The sequence below is a fragment of the Carcharodon carcharias genome, chromosome 13 (assembly GCF_017639515.1).
Source record: "Carcharodon carcharias isolate sCarCar2 chromosome 13, sCarCar2.pri, whole genome shotgun sequence".
NCBI lineage: Eukaryota > Metazoa > Chordata > Chondrichthyes > Lamniformes > Lamnidae > Carcharodon > Carcharodon carcharias.
Window position 1 is genome coordinate 121,611,845 of NC_054479.1, and position 24,178 is coordinate 121,636,022.

Sequence of the window (24,178 nt, forward strand, 5' to 3'; positions counted from 1 at the left end):
ATCTCTCTCTGAACTCACTGCACTCTGTTCTCTCAGGTCCAACCCTAACATTATCATCAAACCCGCTGACAAGGGTGGTGCTGTTGTTGTCTGGCGCACTGACCTCTACCTCGCAGAGGCTGAGCATCAACTCGCAGACACTTCCTCCTACCTCTCCCTGGACCATGACCCCACCACTGAACATCAAGCCATTGTTTCCAGGTCTGTCACTGACCTCATCTCCTCTGGAGATCTTCCTTCCACAGCTTCCAACCTGATAGTCGCCCAACTTCAGATGGCCCGCTTCTACCTCCTACCCAAAATCCACAAACAGGACTGTCCTGGCAGACCAATCATGTTGGCCTGTTCCTGCCCCACGGAACGCATTTCTCGCTATCTTGACTTCCTTCTCTCTCCCCTTGTCCAGTCCCTTCCCACCTACATCCGTGATTCCTCTGACACCTTATGTCACATCAACAATTTCCAGTTCCCTGGCCCCAACCGCTTCCTTTTCACCACGAACGTCCATTCCCTCTACACCTCCATCCCCCACCGGGATGGTCTGAGGGCTCTCTGCTTCTTCCTCGAACAGAGGCCCGAACAATCCCCATCCACCATTACTCTCCTCCACCTGGCTGAACTTGTTCTCACACTGAACAATTTCTCCTTTAACTCCTCTCACTTCGTCCAAATAAGAGCTGTGGCTATGGGTACCCTCATGGGCCCCAGCTATCCCTGTCTCTTTATGGGGTATGTGGAACATTCCTTGTTCCAGTCCTACTCCGGCCCCCTCCCACAACTCTTTCTCCAGTATATCGATGATTACTTATGTGCTGCTTCATGCTCTTGTCGGGACCTGAAAAAATTTATTAATTTGCTTCCAATCTCCACCCCTCCATCATTTTCACATGGTCCATCTCTGACGTTTCCCTTCCCTTCCTTGACCTCTCTGTCTCAATCTCTGGTGATAGACTGTCCACCAATATCCATTACAAGCCTATTGACTCCCACAGCTACCTCGACTACAGCTCCTCACACCCTGCTTCCTGTAAGGACTCCATCCCATTCTTTCAGTTCCTTCGCCTCTGTCGCATTTGTTCCGATGATGCTACCTTCAAAAACAGTTCCTCTGACATGTCCTCCTTCTTCCTTAACCGAGGTTTTCCACCCACGGTAGTTGACAGGGCCCTCAACTGTGTCCAGCCCATCTCCCGTGCATCCACCCTCACGCCTTCTCCTCCCTCCCAGAACCATGATAGGGTCCCCCTTGTCCTCACTTATCACCGCACCAGCCTCCTCATTCAAAGGATCATTCTCCGCCATTTACGCCAACTCCAGCATGATGCCTCCACCAAACACATCTTGCCTTCACCCCCCTGGCGGCATTCCATAGGATCATTCCCTCCATGACACCCTGGTCCACTCCTCCATCACCCCCTACTCCTCCTCCCACGGCACCTCCCCATGCAAATGCAGAAGATGCAACACCTGCCCCTTCACTTCCCCTCTCCTCACCGTCCAAGAGCCCAAACACTCCTTTCAAGTGAAGCAGCATTTCACTTGCATTTCCCTCAACTTAGTCTACTGCATTTGTTGCTCCCAATGCGGTTTCCTCTACATTGGAGAAACCAAACGCAGACTGGGTGACTGCTTTGCAGAACACCTTCGGTCTGTCCACAAGCATGACCCAGACCTCCCTGTCGCTTGCCATTTCAACACTCCACCCTGCTCTCTTGCCCGTATGTCCATCCTTGGCTTGCTGCATTGTTCCAGTGAAGCTCAATGCAAACTGGAGGAACAGCACCTCACCTTCTGTCTAGGCAATTTACAGCCTTCCGGACTGAACATTGAATTCAACAACTTTAGATCTTGAACTCTCTCCTCCATCCCCACCCCCTTCCCGTTTCTTCCACCTCCTTTTTGTTTTTTCCAATAATTTATGTAGATTTTTTTCTTTTCCCACCTATTTCCATTATTTTTAATGTATTTCCACCATTGTTTATTTCTACCTTTTAGTATTCCCCCAGCCTCACTAGAGCTATCTGTACCTTATCTGTCCTGTCTTATACTCTTAATTAGCACATTCCTTTAGATAATATCACCACCTTCAACACCTCTTTGTTCTTTTGTCTGTGACAGCTTTTGGTTATCTCCACCTATCACTGGCTGCTTGTCCCAACAAACCGCACCCCCCCTTCCTAAAACCAGCTTATATTTCACCCCTTTCCTATTTTTACTTAGTTCTGTTGAAGGGTCATGAGGACTCGAAACGACAACTGTACTCTTCTCCGCTGATGCTGCCAGACCTGCTGAGTTTTTCCACGTACTTCTGTTTCTGTTTTTGTTTTGAAATGATATGTTGCTAAGTTAAAGGTACATCCTACATACTACATTTAATTTTTCTCATCCAAATGCAAGATAAGCAATCAATCACTTAAATAAAAACAGAAAATGCTGGAAATACTCAGCAGGTTTGGCAGTATCTGGGGGAGAGAGAAGCAGAGGTAACGTTTCGGGCTGATGACCTTTCAAACTCTTAAATTGGGCAGAAGAGGGCCAATGAGGCCAATCAAATGTCAAAGTCTGAGCTATGAGGAAAGTTATGGTGGTACTTAAGATGCTTAGCGGAGTAGGAGAAGTCTATTTGGAGCAATATTTCCAAGTTAAACCATAATTGCAGGATTAGAGGACATATGTACAAGCTGGTAAAATATAAATTTAGAGCTGATTTTAGAAAGCATTTCTTCATTCAGTAAGGAACTAGTACCTGGAATGGAGCAGCGCTAGAAATTCTGATATCCTTCAAGAGAAAGTTGGGTGCTGTGTGCAATCTGAAGGAATTGGTGTCAAATCCTTCCTGGAAGTAGTAGAAAGACAGAAGAAAAAATTGGAGCAATAACTATTAATAAACCATCATCATACCCCTTGAAGCTGACTTGATAGCAGATAGAAGTCTTGGAGTACATTGTACAAATGCAAGTTTTTGTCACCCACCCCCACTATATACATGTGAGGGGGAGAAAAATGTGGAAATGGGATCTGTATATTCACCAGTACTAATTAGGGAATTTCCTGTCATGTTAATATTAACCAAGTCCTTTGTAAGTTTATAACGAGACATTTAGACTGGTTATAACAATCTTTCATCTCTGTGTTCCCTATATCATCAATTCCAGAGCACTATCAGTGGGTTATTTTCTTTACTCCTTGTACTCTGTATTGATTTAGGTGGTGTGATTTATTTTGACTAGGCCAAATGTTATTTTGGGAGTGACCAATCCTTTCTTCATCAAAACATTCCAGCACTGGCCACACATTATTCGTATTGGAGAAGTCAGAATGTCAGGTAAGGAAGGAATGGTGAGCGTAACTTATTGTTCTGAGACACAGCTCTTAAACCTGTACTGAGTTAAATATGTGCAGAGCCCTGTGTTCATGAAAAAGGGTTCAGAAAATTTTTTTTCTTTGAGGGAGATGAGCGATGAACCATTTTATGTTATTGCATCATGTGCAAGTAATGTGATCATTAAATGTCCTTTTTTTTGCATGATTTTGTAAGATCTTGGGAACTGAAGGAAGCCATTTAACCTCTCAATCTTGTTTCATCATTCACTTTGGCAGAAACCTTACTAAACAGAATTGGAATGCAAAGTACTTCACAAAGCTACACAAACTGATATTCAGATGAAGGCAGAGAGTATTCTTTGCCAAACACCACATTTGGCACTCGAACAATAAGAGCACATAAATGATCTCTCAATCTTGTTAAACATTCAGTTAGATTATGGCTTATCTTAATTACATCACCGATCTTGGCTCCAGACCCCTAGATACCCTTCCCTAACAAATCAATCTCAGTCTTAAAAATTCCAGTTGCCCCTCCTACACCCATTGCTTTTTGGGGAGACATTTCCAGATTTCCACTAACCTTTCAGTGAAAACATTCTTCTCAATTGCACTCCTGAAAGGCCTAGCTCTAATTTTAAGGTTATGCCTCTGTGTTCTAGATTTTCCCACCAGAGAAAATAATTTCTTTCTATCCATACTATTAAATTCTGCAATAATTTTAAGTTCCTTGATTTGTCCAACCCTCAACCTTCTGAACTCCATAATTATGCAAATTGTCCTCATTGCCAGCACTCTATTGAATCTGCACTACACTAAGAATAAAATATTCTTCCTGAGGTATGCTGCACAGAATTGATTTGCAGTACTAATCCAGCACATTACCTTCAATTCAATGCATTTTCATTTTTGCTAATGATTTCTAGCATTATTTCCACTGATGCTGGGGATATTTGATGAGGTTTTAAAATGATTAAGGTTTTTACTGGGGTGAATAAGGAAAGATTTGTTTTGCTCAGGGTGACAGTGACGTGGAATCATTAATTCAAGGTTATCACTGGGGAAGAGGTTAGGAAAAGTTCTTTAGGTGGAGAGTTGTTAAAAGTATGGAATTCTTTTCTATAAGGAATAGGTAAAACAGAGAAAATTAGATAAACATTGAGGCAGAAAAACATGCAAGGCTCTGGATAAAGGGGAAGGTAGTGGGATCAGCTTTTGGACTGCTCTAATATCAGTATAAGAAAACATCAGTGGTTCCTTAGAAACATATTCATATAACTTACCAAGTAGAAGGAAACTGATTTGCCTATTTTGCAGTTACCAGCTCTTAACTTGGAGCTGTCTAATCAAGGAAATATCTACAACAGACCCAAATCTTTAACACTCTTTAAGAGCCGGATGCAACAATTTTGTAACTGTCAGCTGGCCTCATTCTCATGTTATGAGACTGCTAGCATTTGGTTCTTTGCTGCTTGAGCAAGTATTCCACTTACAGGAAGCCTATTCTAATGAGGGGACAAAGTTTATATCTGAAAATCAAGCTCAGCTGGTCACCCTTGCGTAATGTGTGGACCCCAGTGTTCTCATCTCAAAATTTAGGCTTACATTTAATTGTTTCATGCACATAGCAAGCCACTTTCTGTTACACATTGCAATAGAGGTCTTTTGCTATCATTTAAAAACTGGATGTTTTCTTTCTGCAACACCTGAGAGCTTATTGTTCAAAATATTTTCTATCCATTCCTTTTAAAAAAAGAAATGCTGTAAAGGTGAGATGATGGATTAAGGTCCATTGTAGAGCTAAGTTAGAGTTCTGAATTAAGAGACTCTCAGGCTGAACTGAGATATGATCTGAGCTCTGGGTTCTAAAATAGCTGAATGAATAATTGAAATTTGGACTGTCTTAGATTGTAAGCATAGAGGTAGAGGAAACAATAGCAAATTAGGCCCCAAAGAGGTCCTGAAATTCAGTTTTTCCTGCAGTGCAGTGGAATTAACAAATCAGCCTACACTATTTCAATGATTTAAAAAATGTTATCTAGTTTTGAATGAGCCATGTATTTCCCTGTTAAATATTGGATCGTCCGAAGCCGGTCTTTGGAACCTGCCACAAGCTCCTTATCTTCGCCTCCATTCTGTTCTCTTCCCTGGCCACTGTCTCAGGCTGAGACAGACTGTTCGCAGCCTAAGTATTCTCAAACCGTGGTTCTGATCCCATATTCTCTCCATCAGAAAGACCTCAGGCTTCCAACATAGTAACATTATTTATTTCTGCCCCTTAAACCACTCAAGCTGTCCTCTTGTGTCCCGGTGTTACAAGTCTTGGAAGTGTAACTGCAATGTGCCGCCTGTCTTATTTTACATGAGCTGTGCATCCACTGTTATTTTGTATGTACTGTAATGTGTGTATCATCTGTTCTCATTGATATAACATCTAATCTCGAAGCACGAGCTTCATATTTAATAGTTTTGTGAATCCGCTTTAAACCATAAAATGTAGCTTCAGCAATCACATTATGATTTTGTTTTCCAGGTGATTTACCCAAACAAATAAAAGTGAAGAAACTGATGAAGCTTAGGACACTGGACACAAAGCCAGGTAATGAAGGTTTGGCCTTTACTTTGGGATCCTTCTCAAGTCGTGCCTACAGCTTATTAGACTATACAAGGATTACTTTGTCTTGTTAGGGGTATCTGAAAATTAAGGTGAGTATCACAGCCAGACACTGACCTTTCACTTTTGAAACTTGAGTTCAAATCCAGTCCAGATGCTGTAGATGAAGATCTCCTCCTCCTGATGAAGACAGGGTAGTGCAGTGAAGCAAACACGATCCTTTCATTGCCCAGACCTCTCCCTGATCTGTCTGATTTCATTTTAGGAGATCTAGTGATTGAACCAACAGGAATCAAGAGGATTGGAAATCAAGATTCACAGATGTTGTGGAAGGCAGTTTTGGCAAGAGATTGCTTTCCCTTCCAATGCTTAAGAGATTCAGTGAGAGGAACTCTCATTGCACGATAAATGAGTCAGATAACATTCTAATAAAGGAAGTCTTAGATGACAGTAACAGTAAAACAATCACATGTGACATAGAATCAAAGCATGGTACAGCACAGAAGCAGGCCATTCGGCCCATCATGTCTGCATGCGCTTTGGCAAAGTGACCCAATTTGTAGCATTCCCTTGCTTTTTCCCCACAGCCCTGTCAATTTTACCCCTTCAATTATTTATCCCATTCCCTTTTGAAAGCTACTATTTAAAGCAGTGCATTCCAGATCATAACAGTTCGTTCCTTTTTTTTCCACCTGTCATCTCTAGTTTTTTTCCCCAATAACCTTAAATCTGTGTCCTTTGGTTACCAACCCTCCTACAGGAAACAATTTTTCTTTATTTACTCTATCAAAACCCTTCATGGCCTGTAACACCTCTATCAAGTCTCCTCTTAACCTACATTGCTACAAGGAGAACAATCAAAGCTTCTCCAGTCTCTCCACGTAACTGAAGCCTTTCATCTCCAGTACCATTCTAGTACCATTCTCCTCTGCACACCCTCTGAGGCCTTGACATCATTCCTATAGTGTGGTGCCCAGAATTGGATATAACACACCAGCTGGTGCCCAACCAGTGATTTCTGAAAGTTTAGCATAACTTCCTTGCTTTTGTTTTTTATTCCTCTGTTTATAAAGTCAATACAGATGAGTGCAATGTGTTGCACACTGGGGGCAAAAAAACAATATTTATTGCAGTGACTATGTATTCCTATAATGAACAAAAGTACAAAATGTCAGGCTGGATTAAGAGGCTACCATGTCAGAATGTCATGGGTTCAAGGTCTACTCTGGAAGTACAGAATCTAGACTGACACTTCAGCACCGTACTGAAGGAGCACTACATTGTTGGGGGGGCAGTACTGAGGGAGTGCTGCGCTGTCAGATAGTGCTAACAAGGGCGCCTCTTTACCATTTCAACAGTCATCCATGGGCATGAAACAGATGCCTGGTTGATGTTCACCCCTCTAGGCCAGTGTAGGATCAGGGGAACAATTGGGCTTTTCTAGAGTAGGAAGAGGCAGGGAAACTTGCATGTTATTTTGTGGAGCCTGTGTGTTTCTCTGACCTCTTTCCCTCAGGCCTCCTCTGTTGTATCATCGTATTTTGCTGAGAGAAGCATTCTCACTGCTTGCTCTGGCCTGATTGAATGGATGCCTCTGTGTCCAACAAAAGACCCTAGAAAAGTAGAGCAGAGTAGAAAAGGGTGGAAAAATTCACCAACTCCACTGTAACTCTGCCATGTCTGCTGAGTGGTGAATGCTTTTCGGATGAGACATTAAACTGAGTTCTCAGCTGCTCTGTCAGGCGATGTATAAGAACCCACAGCACTGTTCAGAGCAGAACTGTCTTGGTCAAAATTTATCATTCACTAAAACAGATTACCTGGTCATTTATCTCATTGCGGTGTGTAAGACCTTGCTGTGCACAACTTGATTGCCATGTTTCCTCATTATCAACAATATCTACAGTTCAAAAACAAGTTCTTTGTTTCTTTCATTCATTCTTTCTTTCCATTGCTTTGTGACTCCCTATCATAATAAACAGTCTACAATGGGAGGAGAAAATTCTAATGGAAAATTGGATAAATATTCGAAGTAGAAGAAAATGCAAGGCTATAGGGAGAGTGTGGGGCAGTGAAGATTTAGTTTGGCATTAATTCAGAGCTATGGGGAGCATCAGGTCTGTGGGATTAGTTTTGGATTGGTACAGCAATAGGGGAAGAGAGTCGAATAATGGGATTAATTTAGGATTGATACAGGGCTGTGAGAGGAGAGTGGAGCTGTAAAATTAGTTTGGGATTGATACAGGGCTATGAGGAGAGTGAGGCAGTAGGATTAGTTTGGAAACGATACAGGGTTATTGGGAGAATGCAAAGCAGTGGGATTAGCTTGGGATTGATACAGAGCTATGAGAAGAGAGTCGCGCTGTGCAATTAGTTTCTGATTGTTTTAGAGACATGGTGAGAGAGAATGGGGCAGTGAGATTTATTTTTGATTGCTTTACCAAAGAGTCGCTGTAGACCCAATACAGCAAAAGGTTCCTATGGTCCAGCTCTCCTCTACCAGTTCAGTTTAATGAACAAATACTGTCACTTAAATGCCCCTTGACTGATTTGCCGAAGCTTGCTGGATCTGAATAATTGATAAGGATTCAAAAATTATTAACTTCCCTACAGATAATTGAAGCAATCAGACAACATGTATACATTTTGGATATGTGCTTGGGACCTTGTATGTAACTTTGGAAACAGACAAGCGAGCAATACTAATAGTGATTTAGGCTGGAATAGTCAGTTAACTTGTAAATTCTTTGGGCCAAATTCTGGAAAAATAACTTGATTTCATGACTCACGCATTATGCACACATTGGCCAACAAATTCAGGGAATTAAGAGATATGCTGTAAATTGTGAAATTTCCAGAATTAGTGTTCCATTTACATTGCTCCATAGTTTGCTTCACACAAACAGCACCTCGTCCTCAACTACCCTGTTAACAACCTGCAAATCTAACAGATTGATTGCCCATTAAATTTGCCTGAGAAATTTTCGGTTTGTAATCAACAGTATATGTACCTTCTTACCAATGTAATAATTATTAATGTAATGACAATCAATCACTCTGGCCCAAAAAGGGGACAATTTAAACAATTAAAGAGTCTCATTCCTGCATGTGTAAATTATTAGAAATTTTCAAAATTTCAGACTTCTAAATTCTAACTCATTTACTTACTTTTCCTTTCTCTCTTTCCCTGTTTATTTCTTTATCTGCACATGATTTGATTCTAATCCACCCCCACTTCGTCGTTCTTCTGTTTCTCACTCCTTAAATCTCATTGATTAAGGAGATACACTGTTGGTTCTGTCATTCGCTAAGATCCCAGATATCTCGCTCTCCTCGCCATACCATGATCATCTTGCACTCCCAGCAAGTTGTGACACAAAGTGAAAGGTGCTGGAAACTTGTCTATCTAATGGCTAACACAGTGAGTTGTCCTGCTTCAGCAAGATTTGGCTCTTTATCAATTATAACTGATTTGAAGGAACTGCTGCCAAGAGAGATCAGTTTTGTCTTGTAACTTTTGAATTCGATGCTCATGAGTGATGCCAATGCAATACTTGCGAGGATTGAATTTGCACTTACTTCTGAAGTGACAGTGTGTCAGCACCCTGTTTTGGGAACCACTGCAATGTTGGATAACAGTGTTGTATCCTTCCAGAGTGATGCTCCATCGCAACAGATGTGCATTTTGTCACAAGTCGACTATAACTACATTAAGGGATTGTGCTCAGAATACATCATAAATGCAGTTCCATGTAAGTAGGGCTGTAGCCTCTGCAGCATCAGAATCACTTAAACATTAATTTTCAATTTTAGAAAAAACCATCTCTTGAGGCAGTAGCCTGCAATTTAGGTAAACAATTCTTGTCCTTCCACAAGTTAATTTACTTCACTTCAAGCTGGACTGATACTTCAATCTAATGCGTAGATGTGGAGGATGAAGCTTGAGCATTGTTGGGAGAAGCAAGTGCATGGTTTGTACTTAGTACCAATCTTTCAAAAGCCCTTTTTGCCTGGGCTGATCCAACCACTTGACTGGACTTCATTTTGTGGGTTAACTTAGTTAATGGTGAAGCTTTGTTATCAGATAACCAAGGAATACTTGACCATGGGCAGACCAAATACATGATGGAATCAACATTCAGTACAAAACCTGAACCATACCATGGTTATATTTGTTTTTTAACCTTAATCATGAACCATGCTTTGTTCAACTGGGTAGTGACATTATTGAAATGTCCTTCCCAGGTCTGACTGAAAATGACTGTATCATTGCATGCATTGTTGAGATAATCATCAGTCCCTGTCAGAATGGAATCTACCAGCTGTTGGAATGTGACACATTCTGAAGGACAAAGTCTGTAAACTTGGATACCTTTTGCAGGACTGTAGTTCTATTGCTTCATATATGATTGATTCCAACATGTACCACCACTTGTGGTTGTTCCCATTCCTTCTCCAAAACCTTAGTGCCACTTGTTCCTTTGTGTACCAGTCCTACACTCTAACACCTGGAAGATAATGGACCATTGGTTTTGGCTACTAGGCGCATGTCTGTTTGCCTGACTATGTAATCTTATTTGGCTACATTTCACTTAAACCTCCTTTGGCAAGCATTTACTCGATGGTGCCATCACATTGTGAGCAGCTAACCTCAATTACTGTCTTGCAATTGTCACATACATTCAACTGAACACCTTCTTTTGAATGATAAACTTGGGTCAGTTGGTGTAAGAAATTAGCAGTGCCCTGAATGGGGATGTACTAGATGCCTACATTTGTTTTGTTCAACCTTGCTTCCAACAACTGGTTTGTTTATGTTAATATTTAAATTACCAAATGCTAATTAAAACACACATTAGTTAGATAGAAACTGTTCCCATTGTCAGAAAGATTGGGAACCAGAGGACTCCAATATAAGGCGAATGGCCAAAGAACCATTGGCAACATGAGGAAAAGATTATTTATGCAGCAAGTGGTTAGCATTTGGAATTCACTGCCTGAGTGTGATTGAGGCAGATTCAGTTGTGGCTTTCCATAAGGTATAGGATAAGCATCTGAAGAGAGAAATTTGCAGGGGTACGGGGAGAGGGCTCAGGAGTGGGACTAGTTGATTTGCTCTTGTCGAGAGCCAGCATGGACATGACAAGCCAAATGGCCTCCTTTCTGTGCTGTAACCATTTTATGATTCTAAGTTAACCTCTTCTTCAAGAGTGCTTTCAGCACAGAGCTTGATGAGGGTTAAGTGAATCTCCTAAACAGAGTGCCAACCGGAATTTATTGACAGCAGGAATTCGTGAAGGGGGATGGAAGTGCTAAGGAATTTAAATCAAGGGACAATATAAATAAGTAAGTAATCAGTAATTAATTAGGACAATTACTTTCATTATTCTATTATGGGATGTGGGCATCATTTGTTGCCTATCCTTAATTGCCCTTGAGAAGGTGCTGGTGAGCCGCTGCCTTGAATGTTGCAATCCCATCAGGTGCAAATACATCCACAGTGCTGTTAGGAAGGGAGTTCCAGGATCTTGATCCAGTAACAGTGAAGGAACAGTGAAAAAGTTCCAAGTCAGGATGTTGTGTGGTTTTCAGGGCAACTTGCAGGTGTTGGTGTTCCCCTGCACCTGCTGCCCTTCTAGGTGGTGGAGGTCACAGGTTTGGAAGGGGCTGTTGAAGGAGCCTTGGTGAGTTACTGCATTGTATCTTGTATATGTACATACTGCTACCATGTGTGTTGATGGTGGAGGGAGTTATTGTTTAAGTTGGTGATTGAGGGTGCCAATCAAGTGGGCTGCTTTGAACTGGATGGTGCCTGCCTTTTGAGCACAGCTGGAGCAGCAATCATCCAGGCAAGTGCAGAGTATTCCATCACACTCCTGACTCGTGCCTTGTAAATGGTGGATTGGATTTGGGGAGTCAGGAGGTGAGTTACTCAACTCAGAATTCCTAGCCTCTGACCTGCTTTTGTGGCCATAGTATTTATATGGCTGGCCCAGATCAGTTTCTGGTTTGTGGTAACCCACAGTGATAGTGGGTCATTCAGCAATGGTAATGGCATTAAATGTCAAGGTTAAATTGTTTTTTCCAATAATTTATATAGATTTTTCTTTTCCCACCTACTTCCATTATTTTTAAGTGTATTTCCATCCATTGTTTTGTCTCTACCTTTTAGCCTATTTCGATCCCTTCCCCCCACCCCCATTAGGGCTATCTGTACTTTGCTCATCCTGCTTTCTACCCTTAATTAGCACATTCCTTTAGATAATATCACTACCTTAAACACCTCTTTGTCCTTTTGTCTGTGACATCTTTTGGTTACCTCCACCTATCACTGGCCCTCTATCCAGCTCTTCTTGTTCCCCCCCCCCCCATAAACCAGCTTATATTTCACCTCTCTTCTATTTTTACTTAGTTCTGTTGAAGGGTCATTCGGACTCAAAACGTTAACTGTGCTCCTGTCCGCAGATGCTGCCAGACCTGCTGAGTTTATCCAGGTATTTTTGTTTTTGTTTTGGATTTCCAGCATCTGCAGTTTTTTGCTTTTATTTTTGCTTTTAAATTTTCTCTTGTTGGAAATGGCCAGGCTCTTATGCGGCGTGAATGTTACTAAGGGGTTACAATTCCAAATAGCTAAGTAGAGGATACAAATTACATTAAATAGAAATCTGGTATACATCAGTTTTTTCTTCTCCAGCTAGCATCCTTGGTTTTTCGAGGTTCGCCAAACCACACCTTATGCTGTGATTTTACTATGGGGGCAGGGTGAGTAGGTAGGCTGGAATGGTGATCGAACCCTGTGCTGTTGGCATTGCTCTGAACCACACACAAATCGTCTAGCCAACTGAACTAACCAGCTCTTTCCCCCAAGGCCACACCATCGCCTATACATAAATATTCAAATAAATAGGATAAGGGACTACTGAACTAAAAACAAATAAGTAGATCAACTTTTAAACAAAATGATGACACCAAATGATGAAACAAAATGCTTCCTGCAATTCTTGTTCCCATGTAGGAACTCCAGGTGCTTTGTGTGCCCTGGAGAGTCGCATATGCAGGAAATATTTCCAGTTGCATAAACTCAAACTTGGTTTTGGAGCTTGAGGAGCAACTGAAGTCGCTACATTTGGGAAGATGAGAATTTCCTGGAGTGCATGTTCAAGGATTATTCTGCAGCTATGTTGTGTTCAGAAGGATAGTAAGTGCTGAACAGTTGGTTGTGGGGGAAGGGGCTGCTGGTGGAGGCGAAGTGCTAAGGGCATTGCAGGAAGTCATAGTCTGTACTGGAACTAATGACATAGGATAAGATCCTTTAGATAATGTTTCAGGAGTTAGGAATCAAGCTCAGAACTGGTCCTCAAAAGCAGTAATCTATGGATAACTCTCAATGCCATGTACTGGTGAGCATAGGAACAGTGTGATAACACGTGTGGCTGGAGTATTGTTCAGAAGGGAGAACTTCAAATCCCTAGGCCATTAGGACAAATTGTTAGGAGGGAGGGACATGTACAAGATGGAGGCATTGCACTTCAGCAGGGCTGGGACCAGTTTCCTCCCAGGAGGATAATTAGTGCTGTGGGGGAGAGTTTAAACTAATTTAGTGGAGGGGGACTTGAATCAGCATGAAGCATAGGAGAGGAAATACAAGAGGTACAGGGGACTTAGAGAGGCAACAGCATTAGAATGAAGAGTAGTTCAGATATAGGATGTATAAGACAGAGGGCTGGAATTGAGAAACAGACTAAAATGGGTTTAGAGTGCATGTGTGTAAATGCTAGAATGTGGAAAATAAGATCAGTGAATTACAAGGACAAGTCTCCACAAGGGATTATGATATAGTGGCAGTCTGAGTCAGTGGAAAAGGGAACTGGCCCAGGTGTATTGAAATCAAAGGTTAGCTGTTAAAATGAGCAATGGGAGGACTTCAAAGTGAAATGGTTTGGGTGCAGACTGGAACACATACCCACGAAAGGAATAGGAAGGACATCCAAAGCTAGGCATTTGATAAATATTGGATCTTTAGTACAGTAGAGAACCAAACAAAAAGGTTCAAAAATCCAACAAAAGGTACAGGGCAGAACCAGAAAAATAAATAAGAGGGACAAAGAAAGTATATGAAAGTAGATTTGTGGGTAAAGGAACTCAAAAGTCTTTTACAAACACATAAATAGTAAGAGGCTAGACAAAGGAAGGGTGGGGCTGATTAAGGCCCTAAAAAAAATCATCTTGTTGAGGCAGAGGATATAGTTGAGGTACTAATTGAGTGCTTTGCATCTGTCTTCAATAAAGAAAAACATGCTGCTAATGTCACAGTAAAGGAGGAGGCATTAAACAAATTGGATGAGATGAAAACAAAGAAGAAAGAGATACTTGAGGTTAGTAGTGCTATTCCTCTCGTGGGTAGAAAAGCCACCTGGCTGGATGGAATGCATTCTAGGTTGCTGAGGGAAAAGTGAATAATTGAGGAGGCTCTTACCAAAGACTTCAGTCATGCTTGGATATGGGAGTGATGCCAGAGCACTGGAGGATAGTAAATGTTGTATCTTGTATAAAGAATGGGAGAGGAAAAGCCTAACGATTATAGACCAGTTGGTGGTGAGTCATTAATCAGGGACGAAATTAATTGTCACTTGGAAAAATATGGGTTAATAATGAAAACCAGCACTGATTTGTTAAAGGCCAATTGTGTTTGACCAACTTGATAGGGATCTTTGAAGCAGTGGAGGGAGCTGATGAGGATATCGCTGTTGATGTTATGTAGATGGACTTCCAAAAGATGCTTGATTGATGTCCTTATTTTTATAGAATACTTCAATATTATTCAAAGTTGACACAAGAATAACGACAAAACTAATGAGAAAATAATGTTTTGTGGATAAAAAGCACACGGACATAAGGTTCTTAATGTAATAACAGCAAGCATTCCACGTTGTTTATGGAGTCATATAGTCATACAGCACAAAAGGAGGGTATTCAGCCTGTTGTGCCAGCTCTTTGAAAGTAGTATCCAATTAGTTAAACTTTTAGGAGAGACTGAAAACTTCAGGTAAAAACTTTATTGAAGCCATTTAAGTACACAAATGACAATAAGCTAGATAAATGTAATCATATCCTGAAGTAACTAACTGTTTTATTCAATCTTTATTTAGGACATGAGAGATTTCAGTTACTGAGGAGAAAATACTTAATTCATTCACGAGATATGGGCATCATTGGCCACATCAAGGCCAGCCATCCTTTATTGTCCTTGAGAAGGTGATGGTGAGCCACCTTCTTGAATACAACTATGTAGCTTGCCTGGACCATTTTAGATGGCAGTTAAGAGTCAGCCATAATGCTGTAGATCTTGAGTCACATATAAGTCAGATCAGGTGAAAAAAAGGACACTGGTGATCCAGAAGGGGTTTTATGAAGATCTCGTAGTTTACATGGTTACCATTACCATTACTAGCTGTTTATTCCAGACTTACTTGATTAATTGAATTTAAATACCCAAGCTGCCATAGTGGGATTTGAGCTATTGTTCCTGGATCATTAATCCAGAGCTCTGGATTACTAGTTCCATACATAACCGCAATGCTACGTTGTCCTCCATGAAAATATGAAGTTATCTTTTGTGATTTGTGGTAACCCGGTGAGCAGATTGCATAACAACAGTGGAGACTTTATGTGGACAAAATCCATAACAAAGGTGGACATAAGAATGCGTAATGGAAAAAAATGTTGACACGAAAGGATTACAAAATGCAACATAGGAAGCCAAATTGTGCAAATACCAAGTGAACCCAGATGAAAGTTTTTTTTTAGTTTTATCTCCCCAAAGAAAATAAATAAAAGCTATTTAAAACATATTTTCCCTCCTTTCTCTACAGGTATCTACACATCTTACAAAACTTTTTTGCACAAGGACAAGGCACTTATTAAACGACTTTTAAAGGTAAATCGTAATTGTTTTAATGTGAGACCAGGCTAATGATCTTTGCATGTAGCATTGATTCCTTTGATAAGATATGAGATCCCTGTGACTCTATTTTCTCCCCAAGCTAGAAGATGCTGAGGTCAGTGGCATTCCTCTCACTATGTTGTAGAATCTTATGGCATAGCACAAAAAGAAGACATTCAGCCCATCTTACCTATGATAATTCTTTGAGAGTTGTCTACACATCCCATTTTAAATTGTGATTTTCAGATACTCCAGTAATTCTCTTTTAAAAGCTACGGTGGAAGCAGTTTCCATCATTGATTAGGACATTTTGTGACAACCAGGGCAAAATTTACATTCAGTATCACTGCCATTTCTTCATGCACACACACAAAAATCCTTTTCCATCTCATGGTTTCCACTGTAACTTGAACTATTCTTTTTGTTTTATGTATTTAGAAAATTTCTAGCATACCTTTTCTAGCCTTTCAAGCCTTCCTTTTTGCTATGCCTCTATGTTTTCTATACTTTCTTACATTATTAGCTTTAGAATTGACTCATGGCTTTTTAAGCCCTAATTTCATTTGCTCTATTCATCAAAGGAAATCTAACTTTTGTTATACCTCATTTACTACTAATGCAAGTATGTTTTGTTTGTACATTAATCATTTCCTGTTTAAAAGTTTCACCTTTTTGTTTACTGTCTAATTTACCAACATGGACACAAGGGCTACATTTTTAAAAATCAATTTTTACGGGATGTAGGTGTCTCTGGCTAGTCCAGCATTTATTGCCCATCCCTAATTGCCTTTGAGAATCTGGTGATGAGCTGCCTTCTTGAACTCTCTAGCAGCTATATTTAGGACTCGGCCAGCTCAGTCTGTGGTGGTGCTACTGAACCACTTCTGGCAATGGACATTGAAGAGTACAGAGTACATTCTGCACCCTTGCCATCCTCAGTGCTTCCTCCATGTGGTATTCAACACGGAGGAGTACTGATTCATCAGATGTGGGGGGTTGTGGGAAGTATGTGGTAATCAGCAGGAGGTTTCCTTGCTTATGTTTGACCTGATGCCATGAGACATGGGGTCCGGAGTCAATGTTGAGGACTCCCAGGGCAACTGCCTCCCGATTGTATACCACTGTGCCACCACCTCTGCTGGGTCTGTTCTGCTGGTGGTGTCTGGGACATGATCTGTAAGGTTTCCATGAGCTGTTGTGAGACAGCTCTCCCAATTTTAGCATCAGCCCCCAGATATTAATAAGGAGGACTTTGCAGGCTCAACAGGGCTGGGCTTGCCATTGTCATTTCCGGTGCCTAGATCAATGTCAGTAGCCTGTCTGTTTTCATTCTTTTTTATTGGGTTTTTAGCAGTTTGAAACAACAAAGTGTCTTGCTAGGCCATTTCAGAGGGCATTTAAGAGTCAACCACACTGCTGTGGGTTAGGAGTCACTCATGGGTGAGGATGGCAGAGTTCCTTCACATTGGTGAACCCGATGGGTTTTTATGACAATCGACAATTTCATGATCTTCATTAGTCTTTTAATTAAAATTGCACCATCTGCTCTGGTGGGACTCGAACTTGGGGTCCCTAGAGCATTATCCTGGATCTCTGCATTACCAGTTCAGTGACAGTCCACTACGCTACTGCCTCCCCTTGGGGGAGGGAAGAATAACTGTCCTTCCAATCAAGGCAGCATTCAAACAGTTGCAACTCCAAGGAGTCCTAGAAAAACTGAAATCAGAAGGAAGGATAAAGGGAGAACCCTTCACTGGACACATACTGGAAGAAAAGAAAGTTGGTATGATTGTTCATAGCCTGAGAACATCACTACAGGAGTCCTCAAGGAAGCATTCTAGGCTCAACCATATCCAGTTATTTCATCAACGACTGTTCTTTCATTATAAGTTTTGAGGAAGAGCTGGTTACTGATCATTCTGTAGAGCTTGACTTATTTCACAATCTTCCAGTGAATTAACCCATGACCTAGATAACATACGAACATACAAATTTGGAGCAGGAGTAGGTCATTCGGCCCCTCTAGCCTGCTCCGCCATTCGATAAAATCATGGCTGATTTAATTGTGGCCTCCACTTACCTGTCTACCCCAATACTCTGTGACTCCATTGTCAGTCAAGAATCTATTTAATTCAGCCTTAAAGCTTATTTTTAAACTGTGTCCACTAGTTCTAGTCTATCCCATGAGGGGAAACATCCTTTCAACGCCCACTCTGTCAAGTCTCCTGAGGATCTTGTATGTTTCAATAAGCTCACCTCCCATTCTTCTAAATTCCAATGGATACATGCCCAACCTATCCTCATAAGACAACCCCTTCATCCCAGGAATCAGCTGAGTGAACCTTCTCTGCACTGCTTCTAAAGCAATTATTATCCTTACTTAATAAGGAGACCAAAACTGTACACTGCTCCACATGTGGTCTCAGCAAGACCCTGTACAACTGTAGCAACATTTCCCATCTTTGATATTCCATTCCCATTGCAATAAACAACAACTTTCAATTTGCCTTCCTAATCATTTGCTGCACCTGCTTATGAACACTTTGTGATTCATGTGGCAAGACACACAGATCCCTCTGTACTGCAAAGTTCTGCAATCTTTCTCTATTTAAATAATATGCTGCTTTTCTATTCTTCCTGCCAAACTGACAAGTTCACATTTCCCACATTATACTTCATCTGCTAAATTTTTTGCCCACTCATTTAACTTATCTGTATCCCTTTGCAGATTCCTTTTATCTTCTTCACAACTTACTCTCCTATCTATCTTTGTAGCAAACTTAGCAACCATACAGTCGGTCCCTTTATTTAAATCATTGATGCAGATTGCAAATTATTGAGACCCCAGCATTGATCCTTGTGGCATGCCACTGGTTATATCTTGCCAACCCGGAAATGACCCATTTATCCCTAATCTGTTACCCCCTATATCTTGAGCTCTTATTTTGAATAGTAACCTTTGATGTGGAACCTTGCCTTTTGAAATCCAAATTCACCACACCTACAGGTTCCCCTTTATCCATGTTGCTTGTTACTTCCTTAAAGAATTCTAATAAATTAGTCAAACATGATTTCCCTTTCACAAAACCATATTGACTCTGCCTGATTGCATTAAGATTTTCCAAGTGCCCTGCTACAATCTCCTTAATAATAGATTCTAGCATTTTCCCTATGACAAGTGTTGGACTAACTGACCTGTGGTTTCCTGCTTTCTGTCTCCTTCCTTTCTTGAATAGAGGAGTTACATTCGCTGTTTTCCAATCTGATGGGACCTTTTCAGAATCTAGGGAATTTTGGAAAATTAAAACTAATGCATCTGCTTAGCTGTCACTTCTTTTAAGACCCTAGGATGAAATCCATCAGGATCTGGGGACTTGTCAACGTGAAGGCATAATAATTTTCTCAAAACCTTTCACTGGCGGTTATAATTGTTTTAATTTCCTGGGATGTTATTTCTGGCTTCCACAGTGAAGACAGATGCAAAAGATATGTTCAGTGCATCCGCCATTTAGTTATTTCTCATTATTAATTCCCTAGACTCTCTCTCTAGAGGACCAACTTTAGTTACTCTCTTCCTTTTTAAATATTTGTAGAAACTCTTACTATCTGTTTTTATATTTCTAGCTAACTTTCTCTCATACTCCAATTTCCCCCTCATTTTTTAGTCATTCTTTGCTTCTGATCTGCCACTGATCTTTGCGGAATTGTACTCTTTTTCTTTCAATTTAATACTATCTTTAACATCCTTAGCTAGCCACATAAGATGCATCCTTCTCCTCCAAGAGTCTTTCTTTCTCACTGGAACATACCTTTACTGAAATATCTCCCTAAACCTTTTCCACTTCATCTCTACTGGCCTACCACTTAACCTAATTTCCCAGTTCACTTTAGCCAGTTCTGTCTTCATATGCTTATAATTGTCTTTATTTAAGTTTAATACATTAGTCTTGGACCTGTTCTTCTCTCCTTCAAACTGAAAGTGACATTCATTCATGTTATGATTGCTGCTACCTCCTTTATGAGGTCATTAATTAATCCTGTCTCATTGCACAAGGCAGGTCTGGAATAGCCCACTCTCTGGCTCTAGAATGTACTGTTGTAAGAAACTATACTGAAAATACTTTATGAACTCATCTCCCAGACTACCTTTGCAATCTGATTTATCCAATTTACATGTAGATTAAAAACACCCATGATTATTGCTGTACCTTTCTCACAAGCCCCTATTTTTTTTCTTTCTGGATACCTCGTCCTACAGTGTAGTTACTTTTAGGGGACATGTAAACTACTCCCACAAGTGACTTCTTACCTTTGCTATTTCTTATCCCTACCCAAACGGAGTCTATATCTTGATCTTTAGAACTAAGGTCATCTCTCACTATTATTTTAACGTCACCCTTAATTAACAGAGCTACCCCACCACCTTTTCCTAACTTCCTGTCTTTCTGCAATGTTATGTGCCCTTGAATATTCTGGTCCCAGCCTTTGTCATCCTGCAGCCATGTCTCTGTAATGTGAGAGAAACAGCGTGGTCATTTACAGGGATAGAGTATGAGAGAAACAGTATAGTCATTACAGGGATAGAGTGTGAGAGAAGCAGCATGGTCAATTACAGGGAGAGAGTGCAAGAGGAGCAGGGCCTTTAACAGTGACAGTGCAAGAAGAGTGTGAGACCATTAAAGAGCATGAGAGGGAAAAGAGCGCAGAGAGCAGCTGATTGGTGAGCAGGATTGGTAAGTATTCCTAATCTTTAAAGTAAAGTATTTAGTTTGTGTTTAGATCTCTTTTTTCTCTTTTTCTTACAGATAGCTTGTATAAGATCAATACAGGTGTGTATTAAAATAATTATAATAAAGTGTAAAGAGTGGAGTTACTAGAGTAATAAATTGAATAAAATACGATAGCGATGGCGGGATGGGTGAGGTTTTGCTGCTGCAGCATGTGGGAGCTGATAGACACCAAGGTGATCCAGATCGAACACATCTGTACCAAGTGTTTGCAGCTCGAGGAACTTCGGATCCGAGTTAAGGAGCTGGTGTCCGAGTTGTGCCACACCAGGGAAGGGGAAAGTTACCTGGACACTTTGCTCTAGGAGGTGGTCACACCCTTCAGTATGCTAATTGAAATTTGGTCTGTGATCAGGGACAGGAGGGTGTGATTGCAGGTGAAGCAGGTTTGGGGACTCAGGAGATAGCGTTCGGGGAGCCTCAGCCCCTGCAACTGTCCAACAGTTACAAGGTTCTTACAAGCTATGTGGATGAGAACAAGGACTCCAGGGAGGATGAGCGAACTCACTACAGCATCGTGGTACAGGGAGCCATTCAAGTGGGGGGAGGAATTGGGAATATGGTAGTGGTAGGGGCAGTATAATTAGGGGGATAGACACTGTTCTCTACAGCCATGAGTGTGAGTCCCAAAGGCTGTGTTGCCTGCCCGGTGCCAGGTTTAAGGACATCTCCTCAGGGCTGGAGAGGAACTTGGAGTTGGAGGGGAGGGATCCTGTTGTCGTTGTCCATATTGGTACCAACAACATTGATAGGACTAGAAAGGAGGTTCTGCTGAAAGAATTTGAACAATTAGGAGCTAAATTAAAAAGCAGAACCTCCAAGGTAATAATCTTGGGATTGCTACCTGAGCCACGGGCAAACTGGCATAGGGTAAATAAAGCCAAGGAGTTAAATGCGTGGTTTAGAGACTGGTGTGGGAGGAATGAGTTTCAGTTCATGGGGCACTGGTACCAGTACTGGGGTAGAGGGAGCTGTTCAGGTGGGGCAGGCTTCACTTTAACTGTGCTGGGACTAGTGTCCTAGCAAACCGAATAAGTGGGGCTGTAGAGACAGTTTTACACTAAATAGAGGTGGTGGGTGGGGGGGGTCGGGGGGGGGGATCTGTGTTTGTGTGTGTGTTTTTGTGTTGTTGTGTGTCGGGGTTCTGGAAAGGGGATATGTAGACTTACAAAGCAAAAGCACATGACAGCCTTGCAGGTCAGCTATTTAGGAATGATGCCCAGAGTGAACAGGAAGGGACACAGAATAGAAACATAAAAAAACAGCAGCAAATGGGGTCAAAATGGAAAAAAAAATGGTAAAAAGGTAAAATTAATGGCTCTTTACTTAAATGCATGTAATATCCAGAACATTAAATCCAACATTATCTCCTTTCTTATTGGACTAAAACCATATTGATCTCGAAAATAGTCCTCAATGTAGGATAGAAGCTCCTTCTCTGCTGCTTAGATTACCATTATCCTAGTCTATTCTTGGATAACTAATGCCACTCTTTATCATGAGTATTATTTATTGATTTTTTTTAAATTTTCATCTTGTTTTTTCCATGTCACTTTTTGTAAACAAAACTCCAAATAGAGAAACCATATACTATGTAAAAGAATAAGAATGATAAAGGGGAATGCAAGCCCATTAAAAAAAGATACAAGCAAAATTTTAATACATAAGTAATTGACAGACTTATTAAATGAATACCTTGTATCCTTGTATCTGTTTTCAGAGGAATCAGAGGCAGTGGTCCATCAGGACCTAGGAATAGGTCAAGGAGAGAAAGAGATGTAGTGAATTAAATATATGGGCATGGTCTACAGTAGTTCAAAAAGGCTATTCACCAACTTCTTAAGGGCAATTAGGGATGGGCAATAAATACTGACCTTGTCAGTGATGCCCATATCCCATAAGCAAATAAGAGAGAATGCAGAGGTGATTTACCAGGGATGAGAGACCTCAACCATGTGGAGAGACTAGAGAAGTCAAGATTGTTCTCCTTAGAGCAGAAAAGATTAGGGGGAAATTTAATGTTTTCAAAATAATTAAGTGTTTTGATAGGGTAAATAAGGATACTGCAAAAGCTATGGGCCCTGACAATATTCTTACAATAGTACTGAAGACTTGTAATCCAGAACTTGGCACCCATAGCCAAGCTGATCCAGTACAGCTACAACACTGGCGTCTAACCAGCAATGTGGAAAACTGCCTAGGTATGTCCTGTACACAAAAAGCAGGACAAATCCAAGCCAGCCAATTACCGCCCCATCAACCTACTCTCTGTCATCAGTAGAGTGATGGAAGAGATCATCAACTGTGCTATCAAGTGCCACTTGCTTAGCAATAACATGTTCACTGATGTTCAGTTTGGGTTCTGCCAGAGCCACTTGGCTCATGACCTCATTACAGCCTTGGTTTAAACTTGGACATAAGAGTTGAACTCCAGAGGTGAGGTGAGAGTGACTGCCCTTGACATTAGGGCAGCATTTGACCGAGTGTGGCAGGAAGGAGCCCAAGCAATACAAGGGTCAATGGGAATCAGGGGGAAAAATCTCCACTGGTTGGAGTCATATCTAGCACAAAGGAAGATGGTTGTGGTTGTTGGGGGTCAGTCATCTCAGTTTGAGGACAAAACTGCAGGAGTTTCTCAGGGTAGTGTCCTAGGCCCAACCATCTTCAACTGCTTCATCAATGGCCTTCCATCATAAGGTCAGAAGTGGGGATAATAGCTGATGATTACACAATGTTCAACAACATTCGTGATTCCTCATATAGTGAAGCAGTCCATGTCCAAATGCAGCAAGACCTGGCCAATATCCAGGCTTGGGCTGAAAAGTGGCAAGTAACATTTGCACCACACAAGTACCAGGCAATGACCATCTCCAACCAAAAAGAATCTAACCATCTCCCCTTAACATTCAATGGCATTACCATCGCTGAATCCCCCACTATCAATATCCGTGGGGTTACCATTGACCAGAAACTGAACTGGACTAGCCATGTAAATACTGTGGCTAGAAGAGAATGTCAGAGGGTAGGAATCCTGCAGCGAGTAACTCACATGACTAACCAAAGCATGTCGACCATCTGCAAGGCACAAGTCAGGAGTGTGAGGGAATACTCTCCACTTCCCTTGATGAGTGCAGCTCCAACAACACTCCAAAGCTTGACACCGTCCAGAACAAAGCAACCCGCTTGATTGGCACCCCATTCGCAAATCTTCACTCCCTCCACTACCGAAGCACAGTGGCAGCAGTGTGTACCATCTACAAGATGCACTGCAGAAACTCACCAAGCCTTCTTAGACAGCTCCTTCCAAACACACAACTACTGCCATCTAGAAGGACCAGAGCAGACAGATGGAAACACCACTACCTGGAAGTTCCCCTCCAAGTTACCATCCTGACTGGAAATGTGTTGCCATTCCTTCATTGTCACTGGGTCAACATTCTGGAACTCCCTCCCCAACAGCACTGTCAGTGTACCTACACCACCTGGACTGCAGTGGTTCAAGAAGTCAGC

General features: G+C 41.4%; 1 protein-coding gene across 5 annotated transcripts in view; it reads left to right on the forward strand.

Annotated features, from left to right (window-relative positions):
* The window catches only part of dennd6b (DENN/MADD domain containing 6B), a 95,077-nt gene that overhangs the window by 54,097 nt on the left and 16,802 nt on the right, over positions 1-24,178 (forward strand). For 4 of the 5 annotated variants that reach the window (XR_005944943.1, XM_041203652.1, XM_041203651.1 and 1 more), the window contains exons 12-15: positions 3,231-3,325; positions 5,858-5,923; positions 15,811-15,875; positions 20,687-20,710. Coding sequence is in view for 4 of the 5 variants with exons in the window: in XM_041203652.1 (XP_041059586.1) it covers positions 3,231-3,325; positions 5,858-5,923; positions 15,811-15,875; positions 20,687-20,710 (250 nt within the window). In the remaining variant the exon portion in view is untranslated. The remainder of the gene's footprint in view (positions 1-3,230; positions 3,326-5,857; positions 5,924-15,810; positions 15,876-20,686; positions 20,711-24,178) is intronic. The other variant, XM_041203653.1, reaches the window with a different exon arrangement.